The 14,617-nt window shown below is 35.7% G+C and overlaps 1 protein-coding gene across 1 annotated transcript in view; it reads left to right on the top strand.

Annotated features, from left to right (window-relative positions):
- Nucleotides 1-13,073, top strand: part of LOC128692953 (dual serine/threonine and tyrosine protein kinase) — a 67,206-nt gene extending 54,133 nt beyond the window's left edge. The window contains exons 11-15 of the mRNA XM_053782341.2: nucleotides 38-200; nucleotides 3,649-3,732; nucleotides 4,709-4,958; nucleotides 9,133-9,369; nucleotides 9,610-13,073. Of these exons, the coding sequence (XP_053638316.2) occupies nucleotides 38-200; nucleotides 3,649-3,732; nucleotides 4,709-4,958; nucleotides 9,133-9,369; nucleotides 9,610-9,671 (796 nt within the window). The 3' untranslated portion in view covers nucleotides 9,672-13,073. The remainder of the gene's footprint in view (nucleotides 1-37; nucleotides 201-3,648; nucleotides 3,733-4,708; nucleotides 4,959-9,132; nucleotides 9,370-9,609) is intronic.
- Nucleotides 13,074-14,617: the final 1,544 nt, after the last annotated feature.

Here is a 14,617-nt window from a genome sequence, read left to right on the forward strand (position 1 = left end):
TTATTATTCATTGCTGCTGCTGCTTGTGACATTGCAGAAGTGTTCCGGAACATGAGAGGATTGTTGCCTTGCGTGGGAGTGTGATTGACCACTCCTACGGTCAGGGTGAGACTCCAGCAGTCTTGCTCATAATGGATAGGCTCAATCGGGACCTCTACTCTGCTATCAAAAATGGGCTCGATTGGTTAATCAGACTGCAGGTAAGTACAGTAAAATCTCTCATTAATGGAATTTGGCAATTTCAGACAAATAAAAGTAACGGACAAAATGGATAAAGGTTCATAATTCATAATTTTATGTGACTTTATTAACATATTAAAGAAAGTGCAATTAACAATGGATTCTAAAGCAAGTGGTGGTGCCAAGAGGAAATGTTTGGTTCTCAGTGTTAAACAGAAACTGAACTAATAAAGAAGGTTGAGTCTGGTATCTCAGTGACACTGGTATATGAGGAATATGGTGTTAAGAAAAGGTATCTTGATATTTGAAGAAGCAAATACAAAATACAGATTATGCTATTAAGTTTACTGTAGGAGCTACTGAAGCTGTACAGCTCCTTTAACTGAGAATAACTTGTTCCGCATCACCACCATCGATCACAGCAGTTTACATCTCGTCTCCAACACAAAAAGGGAAGTAAAATTACTGTAAATTATGTAAAATACTATAAAATTACTGTACAGTACAGAACTGTAGTACAACAGGTTACAATACCCGTATTCTTAGTGTCCAGTTCTCTGCATCAGTGGACCAAGCCCACTAGTTTAGAAGATAACTGAATCGTCATGAAACATTAATTTCATAATTTGGAAGTTTCAGACAATTGACAGTCACATACACCCCCTCCCCCCAAAAGTCCATTAATGAGAGGGTTCCCTATACATATAGATATGGCATAAAACTTAAGCTCAAGTATTTTTGACTGCTAGCATAGCAGATTTAGATCTTTCTTTCTTTCTTTCAACACACCGGCCGTATCCCACTGAGGCGGGGTGGCCCAAAAGGAAAAACGAAAGTTTCTCCTTTTACATTTAATAATATATACAGGAGAAGAGGTTACTAGCCCCTTGCTCCCGGCATTTTAGTCGCCTCTTACAACACGCATGGCTTACGGAGGAAGAATTCTGTTCCACTTCCCCATGGAGATAAGAGGAAATAAACAAGAATAAGAACTAGAAAGAAAATAGAAGAAAACCCAGAGGGGTGTGTATATATGTGCTTGTACATGTATGTGTAGTGTGACCTAAGTGTAAGTAGAAGTAGCAAGACATACCTGAAATCTTGCATGTTCATGAGACAGAAAAAAGGACACCAGCAATCCTACCATCATGTAAAACCATTACAGGCTTTCGTTTTACACTCGCTTGGCAGGACGGTAGTGCCTCCCTGGGCGGTTGCTGTCTACCAACCTACTACCTATGAACAGATTTAGATTTTTTTTTTTTTTTTCAACAAGTTGGCAGTCTCCCACCAAGGCAGGGTGACCCAAAAAAGAAAGAAAATCCCCAAAAAGAAAATGCTTTCATCATCATTCAACACTTTCACCACACTCACACATTATCACTTTTTGCAGAGGTGCTCAGAATACAACAGCTTAGAAGCATATATGTATTAAGATACACAACATATCCCTCCAAACTGCCAATATCCCAAACCCCTCCTTTAAAAGTGCAGGCATTGTACTTCCCATTTCCAGGACTCAAGTCCGACTATATGAAAATAACCGGCTTCCCTGAATCCCTTCACTAAATATTACCCTGCTCACACTCCAACAGATCGTCAGGTCCCAAGTATCATTCGTCTCCATTCACCCCTATCTAACACGCTCACGCACGCTTGCTGGAAGTCCAAGCCCCTCGCCCACAAAACCTCCTTTACCCCCTCTCTCAAACCCTTTCGAGGACGACCCCTACCCTTCCTTCCTTCCCCTATAGATTTATATGCTTTCCATGTCATTCTACTTTGATCCATTCTCTCTAAATGACCAAACCACCTCAACAACCCCTCTTCTGCCCTCTGACTAATGCTTTTATTAACTCCACACCTTCTCCTAATTTCCACACTCCGAATTTTCTGCATATTTACACCACACATTGCCCTTAGACAGGACATCTCCACTGCCTCCAACCGTCTCCTTGCTGCTGCATTTACCACCCAAGCTTCACATCCATATAAGAGTGTTGGTACTACTATACTTTCATACATTCCCTTCTTTGCCTCCATAGATAGCGTTTTTTGACTCCACATATACCTCAACGCACCACTCACCTTTTTTCCCTCATCAGTTCTATGATTAACCTCATCCTTCATAAATCCATCCGCCGACACGTCAACTCCCAAGTATCTGAAAACATTCACTTCTTCCATACTCCTCCTCCCAAATTTGATATCCAATTTTTCTTTATCTAAATCATTTGATACCCTCATCACCTTACTCTTTTCTATGTTCACTTTCAACTTTCTACCTTTACACACATTCCCAAACTCATCCACTAACCTTTGCAATTTTTCTTTAGAATCTTCCATAAGCACAGTATCATCAGCAAAAAGTAACTGTGTCAATTCCCATTTTGAATTTGATTCCCCATAATTTAATCCCACCCCTCTCCCAAACACCCTAGCATTTACTTCTTTTACAACCCCATCCATAAATATATTAAACAACCATGGTGACATTACACATCCCTGTCTAAGACCTACTTTTACCGGGAAGTATTCTCCCTCTCTTCTACACACCCTAACCTGAGCCTCACTATCCTTATAAAAACTCATAACAGCATTTAGTAACTTACCACCTATTCCATATACTTGCAACATCTGCCACATTGCTCCTCTATCCACTCTATCATATGCCTTTTCTAAATCCATAAATGCAATAAAAACTTCCCTACCTTTATCTAAATACTGTTCACATATATGCTTCAATGTAAACACTTGATCTACACATCCCCTACCCACTCTGAAGCCTCCCTGCTCATCTGCAATCCTACATTCTGTCTTACCTCTAATTCTTTCAGTTATAACCCTACTTTTCCTGGTATACTCAGTAAACTTATTCCTCTATAATTTTTACAATCTCTTTTGTCCCCTTTCCCTTTATATAAAGGGATTATACATGCTCTCTGCCAATCCCTAGGTACCTTCCCCTCTTTCATACATTTATTAAACAAAAGTACCAACCACTCCAACACTATATCCCCCTCTGCTTTTAACATTTCTGTCATGATCCCATCAGTTCCAGCTGCTTTACCCCCTTTCATTCTACGTAATGCCTCACGTACCTCCACCACACTTACATTCTGCTCTTCTTCACTCCTAAAAGATGGTATACCTCCCTGGCCAGTGCACTATAAAATGAAGTTGTTTTTGTTTGATTCTTTAGCTATTCAATAGGTAATAATAATTGTCTTCTTTATTCTTATTATTTTCTTCTGCTGTTCTTCTGTCTCATTATATCTGACTATACAATTTATGATACAGGCTTTAATGTTTAATCCTATTTAATTATAAATGTTTTACAGAAAGGTTAATTTTAATTTTGCTTTCAGGTGACTTGTATATATTTTACTATTAGATATACTTTTTCAGACTAAATACTACTTCAGGAAATAATCTTTAATCTTTTCTTGTTTATTTCTGTCCCAACAGATTTCTCTCGATGTGGCACAAGGAATACGCTTTCTACACTCTCAGGGTCTCGTGCACAGAGATATAAAGCTTAAGAACGTTTTGGTAAGAAAACTGTGTTTGAATAAATGATGGTGAATGTTTCCTGTTGTTGTTTTTTATTTGAGGTCACCCTACCTTGATAGATGAATGATAGAAGTAAAAAAAATTAAAATGTTTTATTTTTGAACATGGCTTAGTTAGTACATTGTTGTTTAGGTGTATTTTATTTTTTATTAGTGCAATTTTCTTTCATCTATGCATGTAGATAAAAGAAGAGTGGTTATACAAAGACTTGGTCATCTTTTTTTCCTCACACTTTTAAAAAAAAAATCTGATAAGAGATGAATATTTTGTTATTTGGTATCCATGACATCCTCTTTATGAAAAGCCCTGAAGATATTTAACAAGAAAATAGTCTCTGGTATCATGTAATTACAGCCTCTCCTCACTTAGCAATGTACTCGTTTACCGACGACTCAACATACGACGGGCTCTCTGACCAGTATACATGCCTAAATAATGTATATTAGAGCTGATTTCCTCTATTCTGTTAATTACATTATACACTACACTACTGTATAAACATTTAAAAATATACTAAAAGTGTTATAAATGGTGCAAAGGTGACATTAAAGCAATATCAAAGATGGGTGACATAAACCCACTTTCATTGTAATATGTTCCTCATTTAGCGACAGATTCATTTACCGATGCTGTATTATTAATAGAACTTTGTCATTAAGTGAGGAGAGGCTGTATGTAATTATATTTACTAATTTTAACAAGCTTATGTATTGTGTTGGGCTGTATTTTTGAAAAAAATATATTTACTTTGTACATTTCTGCATGCCCACGGTAAGACAGTGATAGTGTGAATGATGGCGAGTGTTTCTTTCTTGGGTCACCCTGTCTCGGTAGGAGATGGCCAGCATGAGAAATAAAAAGTGCTGTTGATTATGGGGTAAAATGTTTTGAAAGTGAATTGTCAGAGGATGCATATACTGTATAATACAAAAATTTCATTTTTTTTTTTTTTCAGTTGGACAAAAATAACCGAGCAAAGCTGACAGATTTAGGCTTCTGTAAGCCTGAAGCAATGATGTCTGGGAGCATTGTGGGCACTCCAATACATATGGCTCCAGAACTCTTCACAGGGCATTATGACAACAGTGTTGATGTATATGCATTTGGTATTCTCTTTTGGTATATCTGTGCTGGCCATGTCAGACTACCACTCATCTTTGAACAATGCCAATCCAAGGACCAACTGTGGAATTGTGTTAAAAAGGGTAATTAAGTAATGTTAGCACTCTAAAATGTATATTAATCACATTGTTGCATATTTTCAAGCTGTATTAGAAGTAAAGAAGCCATGAATTTGTTTACAGTTGCATACATAATATGATGTAGTGCTATATATGCAGAATAAAAATATAATTAGATAGGTGTTGAAACTGTACTATAATTATAAATTCTCTGATTGTTTCATAGTCATATTGGTAGTTATCCATTACATAACACACACATAGGAGAATGAAACCTGTGATGTTTTGGTCCAACTTGGACTAATGTGACTAGTTAATAGTCCAGTTCAGTCCGAAACATTATCATAAGTTGCATTCTCCTGTGTGCGGGTTATTTGTGCATTGCTCCAGTCACAGTACTGTTCCTTTTTAGTCTTTACCCATCATTGTTATTACCTATTGTGCTTAACTTTGCTGTTCTAAGACTTGCTACATTCATTTTAAAAAATCTCCATCTTTCTTGACATAATACAAATGAAAAACTTAATTATTAGCATGTAGAATTTTAATGTCAAAAATACTTACATTGTACCTCAGCTTATTGACTATTCATAAAATGTAATTTTGAATAACGAAGACACGAAAAAACCCTCTCAGGCTTAGACTACCTCCCACTCGAACATTGACCTAGATTCCTGGCTGCTAACCCTTCCCCTTTTACCTTGTAACTACCTCTTCCACTCGTACAATATCTAAATCAGCTATTTTCTGCATTAGCAGTCGACAGTGTTTATCAGCAGTCAATACTCACATTTTTTTCATATCCTCTGCATCATCAGTTAAAATTTAAGGAAAGTGAGAATAATTTTTTACAATATACATTACTATATATAAATTGATCATCACCCCAGGAGACGGACTGTGATCATCTCCCTTCACCAGAGATGGTCCCCTTCTTTAGTAGAGGCATAGTGGTGTTATAACCCCTGTTTTGTGAGTGCACAGAACACAAAAATCATTAAAATAGTATCTAAGATTTAATGCCAAAGTGGCTAGTTTGTTGTGCACCTAGTATCCATCCTGTGAATGGTAGCATAAGAGCATGTGGATGCACAAAAGGCCTAGGAACTAAGCCTCAAAAAGGTTAATATTAGTACATATGGATATATATCTATAGTTGACTTGTCTGTTGCAAGTTTAGGATATTTACTTAATATGTCTGATCTCATTTTCATTAATAAGATACCTTGACATCACATAGGTTATACTTGTATATTCCTAAATATGTGGACAATTAATCACATAGTGTTCAAGAAAGTGGATTTAGTTTGATCATTGTGTGTGTATCTGTGGATTGTCAGTACTTGTAACCAAGCTTAAGCCTGCTACTACATCAGTGAGTCTGTTCACATTACAAGTTGTTCCATGAATATACTTATTTTCATCCATGTTATCATAGTGATAGATCTACTTAGGGTTCCAACTGTGTTATGATATTTTCATTTTTTTTTTCTCATATTGGCTGTCTCCCATTGAGACAGGGTGACCTAAAAAAGAAAAATGAAAGTTTTTCCTCTATACATTTAGTATTGCTCTTGGCATTTTAGTCGCCTCTTATGACACACATGGCTTACAGAGGAAGAATTCTTTTCCACTTCCCTGTGGACAGTTATTTACTTATATCCTAATATTATTCCTAATGCTAAACACAAAACATTATATTCTATGATTTCTGTTAGGGTGCTTTCTTTGGTTATCTCACCACCGTTATCATAAAGGAGTAATTCAGTGTACAATGGAGTCCATAAAAATTGTACAGTAATTCTCTTTTTCCCAGATTTTTAAGTACAGTGGACCTCCGGTTTTCATAATTAATCCATTCCAGAGTGACTGACGATTCCCGAATTAATTTTCCCCATAAGAAATAATGTAAATCCAATTAATCCGTTCCAGACACCTGAAAGTATTAACAAAAATTATTTTTTATAGATTAAATATAGATTTACATACAGAAAAGAATGAGAAATAGAGTATAAAACAATAATAACATCACACCTTTATTGAAGACTCTTGTTGGTGTATGGAAGACAGGAGGAGGGGAGAGGGTTAGGGTGATGTTCCTCCACAAATGCTTGCACCTCGCTCCACTTTGCACAAATGTCCTTAATCTTTGAAGAAGGTGCCTTCTTCCTTCCCTCCCTCCCTCTCCCCCCCCCCCTCTCTCTCTCTCTCTCTGTGTCTCTGTCTCTCTCTGTCTATCTCTCTCTCTCTCTGTCTATCTCTCTCTCTCTGTCTATCTCTCTCTCTCTGTCTATCTCTCTCTGTCTATCTCTCTCTCTGTCTCTGTCTATCTGCCTATCTCTGTCTATCTCTGTCTATCTATATATATATATATATATATATATATATATATATATATATATATATATATATATATATATATCTATATCTATATCTATCTATCTATCTATCTATCTATCGATCGATCGATCGAGCGAGCTGGTGTACATAAAAACATAAGAAAGCAGGAACACTGCAGCAGGCATGTTGGCCCATACTAGGCAGGTCCTTCACAAACCATCCCACTAACAGAATTGTATTTGCCCAACCCAATTTTCAATGCTTCCCAAGCAATAAGCATTGATAATTCTATTCACTCATGTGCAAGTCCCACTCAAATCAATTCATGTGTGTGGGGAAGTACCCTGTCTGATGTGTGGGGAAGTACCCTGGCTGGTGTGTGTGGGGAAGTACCCTGTCTGGTGTGTTCTTTCTTGAATTCTATCGTGTTTATAGCCTTCTTTACCAAAGGATTGGCACTAGGAGCTTTCTTTTGGCTCACAGTGGCTTATTTAGTAGCTGCAAGCACTTAAAAGAATGGAATAATACATTTTGTATCTTATGAATGCGTGGGATTGTCCTCACTGGCTGATAAACAACGGCACACTGGCTGTAAATGGTGTGTTGGGCTGCATGGACACATTCGGGACGAATGCCTGTTAGAGAGTTCAGTGACGATCACCAAGCCAACATTTTGATGAAAAAAACGTTACTTATTCCAAATGTTACGAAATCCGACAACTGCTTAATCCGGGGGTCCACTGTTCTACGTCTGGCTTCTCCAATGAGCTTATGCAAGTCTTGAGCCTTCAGTGATGACAAAATCAGTACTAATCAATGAGTCAGGCTCAGTCTTACGTTAACTTATGGTTGTCATTCTAATGGCTCTATTCAGTTTGCAGTGTAGATGACCAGTTGTTCATTCTTAAAAAAGTAGTCAGGAAGTATTGTATTTTTGTTATTGTTGGTTCGTGGCAGTTTCTAGGCTGTCTACTATTGTTGAGTTGAAAGGTTGTGATATCCTAGCTATTACAACCTTTGAATTCAATAAGCCAACAGTCAAGGTGCCATCAGAACCCTTGAATACAGTAACATAAACCCATGATGTTTCTTGACCACTAATTTTGCAATAATTTTTTTCATATTTTTTATGTAATGGACTCGTAAAATGGATATAATACCATTAAGCTTCTAAACAATAGGCTCATCTTTGTTGAATGCATTTTATTGTCCAGGTTCTCATCTCCATGGTCTTGGAAGGAAAAATTCAATTTACATAACATATAACATATTGTTTGATCTTATAATAAATCATTCCTCCTGTCCCTACTCGGCCATGATGTTGGGGGGGGGGGGGGAGATGGTCCACTGTATTGGAAAATTTGCTCGTAAACGTACAGTAAGGTGTAACATTTATGAAATACTGCTGTGTTGATCATTTTAGTTTTTGTATAGGGTTAACTTTAACTAGACGAACAAAATAAAACGAGAGAGACTTAATGCAGTAAGGAAACTTCGTGTATATGATGTTTCACTTGATTTACAAGCTCTTTCAAGTCAGTAGAGAATATGAAGTAAAGAGCATATATACCAGACAAAAGTATAAATTAGGTGTTACAACAGGTGACTGGCCCATTGCAGTTGAATTATCCATCATGTCATGTTTCTGATGCAGATCTGTTGTGTAATTATCCTTTTTCTTTCCTACCCAAGTTGCAAATGCTTGTAAATCAAGTGAAACATTGTCATATAGGTCATAAGATTAGCATACTGCATAAAAGTGTTTCACAGTAATATGATTTAACATATATATCCAGGTGCAAAAAGGCATCTCATATTAATACAGTATTGTTCATTATGCTCTTGAACTTTTATCCAGGTGCACGACCAGAACGACTCCCTGTGTTTGAAGACAAGTGTTGGTGCCTCATGCAAGAGTGCTGGGCTGGAGATCCTTCCAAACGACCATTACTAGGGGATGTTGAGCCCAGACTTATGGAAATAATGGAAATGGGGGTCATAAAGCTGCAAGAGTGCAGAGAACAGATCGACGAAAATGAGGAGGATAGTAAAGTTGATTCTGCTGTAGATGCTACAGAGCAGTTTGGTTTCATAGGTTAGTGTAGAAGTACTGCTGTAATATTTACACAAGCTTAATGTCTTTCAAGTAGAACACTGTAGAAAGTTTGATGTATGTACCCTGTCAAACACTCAACTCTCTTAATATCCATAGATTTAAATTTCTCTGTATAGTTATGCATAAATGTAATGAGTAGAGTAGATTAACAAAACCAGATGTAACAAGTAGAATGCACTGGAAATTGATTAATACATTAATGTGGGTAATGTCCTACAGCACGAGAGGATGTAGTTCAACTGGGGAACAGTCTTCACTACAGTATTAATGGCTTGCTGTGATGAGTAGCAGCATCGGTATTAGTGCCGTGATGATTAGCAGTAGGAGTATTAATGGTGAGTAGCATCAGTATTAGTGCTACAATGATGAGTAGCAGTAGCACTAATGCAGAGCTAGTGATAGTCTGTGATAATGTATAGTTGCTGCTTGTTAGGTACCACTCTTGCTTATCACTGGTTACAGCTGGCAGCTTGCATTATTTTAAATTCATAAAATATGTAAGCATTGATTAGAAGAGCAATAAAAAATATTTATGTATACCACTGATCAAGTATTCTAGACTTTCAGCCAAATGCTAGATAATATTTTCTTTAAAGTCTGGAATGATATTACTTGAGATGAATTTTATCTTGTTATATATACAACAGTCATACTAAATCACAAGTTTTTGGGCATGCTTTTTTGCATTCATTGTGTGGCCTGATAAAAATTTTTAATGCCAGTTTTATAATCTTGTAAGGATACGCTATACAGTACCTTCAATATTTATGACTGTTTTTAAATTAATGTTTCAGTCCTCCCTTGTTCTTCTTGACAGTGGATTTAAAGTATATAATCCTCTAAAAATATTATAATGTAAATGTTAGTTTTTTTTTTCTCAAAAGTGCCATCACTTCATGTAATGCTTTTCTCATACTGGATTTGTAGCATTTCTTATTTCTAATATTGTATATTTTTCTATAGCATTCCCATATTTTAAATAGGAATAATACTATTTTTGCTATCTGTATATTGGTACTAGCTTTTATAAATGACTAGTTTTGTTTTGCTAGATATGTGTATAAATAAATATACATGCATACTGTATATGTAAGGACATAAAGATTGCACATACTTGTTGGAAAGAATGTACTTTTTTGATGCAAATTGGTAGGTTTGTATAGCTGCCATGACTGGATGAATGAGAGGGTTTTATTAGTGTAATGCATTTATATAAACATGTTTCTCAAGCATTTATGCAAATTTTTAAGCCAATTAAAATTACAGCAAATATAATTTTTAGTGTTAAGAATTCCATGAAGTAATATTTTAATCAGAATTGTGTTATTCATATAGCAGAGGAAAATTAAACAAATTTGCAGTTCTACATCTAACTTTAAAATTACACATTAATTGCAAAAATATTTCTTAGGACAGTGTAATACAAGTGCCAGTATTTGCTGCTGTGATAGGTTTCAGTTCTATTGGGCATTTTCACTGCTTATGTGTATGGCATTTTTTATGACAATACAGTAATTTGTGATAGTCTTAATTTTGTATTATATGCTGTCCTTGTGGAGAACTGCATTAAAAAATTTATTTGGCGAGTTTGTATAGACACTGCTTTGTAAAGGTATCAGTTACTGTGGAGCTGGAATTACTTATTTTAGGAATTCACATGATCCCTGCATTCTTTTATTGTAATATTTTTTTGTTTGATATGCAATCTCATATTTATGCAAGTATGGATCTTTCTTATTAAATTCCATTGTAGAAAATATTAACTTTTAGATATCCCATATTTCTCTTGAAATATTTTGTAACAATGATCTTGTATGCTCAGGTAAGTCTTTTATCACTGGTGAAGCTTCCAGTGTCTTCCATCATGTGGCTAGACATCATAACAGTATCCAGGAGCATTACTTATAAACATGTAATTATTACCAAAGATTTCAAAAAGTTTTATGCTGTAATGCAAAAACTTGAAGAAAAAAAAAAAAGAATTTTAATGTTCTTGTAGTGTTACAGTAATTTAAGCATTTTTGTGACTTCAGTGTTCCAGTAAAAAGCCTAATTATTTTTTTGAAGTTAAGAATGCCTGTGAGTGACTTAATGGGATGAGTATACCTGGAAGGTTTTCTGAGGGGTCAACACCCCTGTTGACCATTCCATAATCAGGCCTTAGTTAAGATTCAGTTAAGAAGAGAATTATTCATTAGTCTATAAGAAAGGTAAGTTTTTGTCACCTAAACTAATATAGGATCTCAAATTGTTTAGTACAAATTATAAAGGCAGTGATAGCTGGACAGTTAACATGCCAGCCGTCTCTTGTCGAAGATAATTCAACCAATAACTAGTTCAAGCTATCAAATCTGATAGGTAATGGTTAGATGTAAGTCACCCTTAATAGTACTACTGCTAGAAAGCAGGCAGGAAACTGCTTCATCACTCAGTTATTTCTTTTATTTAAATTGTATGGTGGTTTGCTATTCATTTTTATAATATACTTCTCGAGTGACATTTTTGTTTTTAGGGAATGTACATTTTCTTACTTCCACTTAGTCTTTCTATACATTTGCTTAAGCAAGCCTCATTCTTTGTAAATCCCTAAGCAACAACATATGAAAGTGGCATTTATTTTATTTGTGTAGTATCCTCGTCTTTAGATTTCTTCAGCAAATGTTTTAACATTAAACTTAAAATTTTCTTTGTAGGAAATAGCAAATGAAATGTTTACCGTAAATGTCTGCCATCCTTAGATAGGTGAAAAGGCACATTTTATGCAACTGACATATAAGTAAATACATTTTTTTTTTTTTATAGTGGATAAGTTTCAAGGCTAGTGAATATTTTCATATCACATATACCAATAGTACCTCGTTTTGAGTGGTGGTGTATTATATAATATGGGAAGTGCTAAACTCTTAACAGATTGAACAGCACCTAGGGAAAAATGGGAGACAGGTTTGATTCAAGGAAGGGAAGAAAAGGTCTAGTTGCTCCAATCAAGAGCCCTTTACTGCCATTAACGAACCACCCTTAAGGGAAGCAGTGGTATATTAAAATTGTCAAACGTAGATAAGTTATCTTTTCATAATTAGGTGTCTAATTCTCAGTATATAGGTACATATTTAAAATTAAGATTCTTTCAAGCAAGTTAATAAATGTCAGGAATATGCTTAATTGTAAACACAAAAGACAAGAGGAGGGGTACAGTGGTACCCCGAGTTTCGAACTTTATTTATTGCAGAAGGCTATTTGAGTGCCATTACCGAATGAATTTGTTCCCATAAGGAATAATATAAATTAGATTAGTCTGTTTCAGACCCCCAAAAATGCACTTAAAAAAGCACTTACATAATTAGTCGAGTTGGGAGCAGTTCGAAACTCAGGGTACCATTGTATATACTTTAAGATAAAGCAGTCTATGAAAGGTATTTAAGCTTGAAAATCTGTTACATATAAATATAAAAAAAGAGCAAAAAATTATTTTCCTATGGATTTGCTTCACTGGGTGGCTTTGTAGATGTATGAATCACTGGTCAGGTTATGCACAAATTCATCTAGCCAGTAAATGGATGAGTTATCACATGGATAGCCTTGGCCTTGACTAGGTGACCTTATCAGGATATACTCAAATTCTATAGGCATGCAGTGTGTGCAGTACTAATGCTGTATATGTATGTATTGCATGCACACACACACACACAACTAAAGAAAAAAAGGGATTAAGTTTTTTAAATCTTTTTCTCGGGAAAATGTCATGATTTGAGGAGTTTAAATCAGGCAAGTGCCTTATCAAAACCAGCAAAATATCTATATTAAGAGGTCTTTATGCTATTAATGATAAATGTCATAGTAAGAGTCTTTTGCTTGGAGATCAAGCTTTTCTAAATCCATAGTGTACATGGGAAGCATAGGTACAGTGTATATATTGCTGGAGAGCAAGTGACGGAGCTGTGAGGTGGAAATCTGACTGTTCAGCGGGTAATATAGACTGAGGAACACTAAGAGAGGTCACATGAACTGAAAACTTTGTTGGTGGGACCTTTGGCTTGCATGCTCTGAATTCAGCATACATGACCCTCCTAACCAGAATCAGGTTTACACTTGATGACACTTCTGCTTCCTCAGCTATGTATAGCTATGCTGACCATGTACTTTCTAGATCCTCTATGCTAGATTTTCAGCCAAGGAATTGAGCTTGTCCTCCCAGTCATTGGATCAAACTTAAATGCTTTCCATTTCCCAAGGGACTGTAAAACTATGGGTTTAGTGCTTCCAAATGATTGCAATAATGTATATCACTTATGAGTTTAGCACCAGCACCACCCTCCTGAATATATAATGTGTAAATAGCTTTTAACAGTGAGTGCCTCTGTACAGGTTTAGCACTTATTTGTTAATAATTCACTGATGGATATATCCCATGTGGGTTTAGTGCTTCTGTGAATGAGATATTGATGGTTATTAATTCTGCAGGTTCCTTCAGGTTTATTTATATTTTACCCATACAATACAGGAACTTGCCAATATAGCCACAGTTTTACAAGCTTATGGGTAATGGAGAAGAAAAACTTTTTGCAATAAACCTCCAGATTATTCACATTTTAAAATTCTTTGAACAAAGATATTTAATATACATTCTAAAGCACCCAACAGCTTTTGGCTTATTTTAGTAACTAATTTGCATTTTATATTAGACCCCTTAATTACCTCCCATTTCCCAGGCACTATAATCCTTACAAGGTTAGTACTTGCTCATTGTAATAACATTTACATTCTCTACCATAATCACCTGTTACCAAGTTCATTTGAAAGTATGTATAAGTGTTTAATGGTAACACAATTTGACTGATAATGTGTCAGGACTAATTATTGTATTCATGGTAGTGGCTACATCAAAAGTTGGTGTTTTATAATGCCCATACAAAACACTGCAAAAGTTGGACAGGACAATAACCATGCCACATATAAACTAAATAATGTAGATCTTAATATTACGGATTGCGAAAAAGATTTAGGAGTTCTGGTTAGCAGTAATCTGAAACCAAGACAACAGTGCATAAGTGTTCGCAATAAAGCTAATAGAATCCTTGGCTTCATATCAAGAAGCATAAATAATAGGAGTCCTCAGGTTGTTCTTCAACTCTATACATCCTTGGTTAGGCCTCATTTAGATTATGCTGCACAGTTTTGGTCACCGTATTACAGAATGGATATAAATTCTCTGGAAAATGTACAAAGG

This window comes from Cherax quadricarinatus, chromosome 38 (genome assembly GCF_038502225.1).
Source record: "Cherax quadricarinatus isolate ZL_2023a chromosome 38, ASM3850222v1, whole genome shotgun sequence".
NCBI lineage: Eukaryota > Metazoa > Arthropoda > Malacostraca > Decapoda > Parastacidae > Cherax > Cherax quadricarinatus.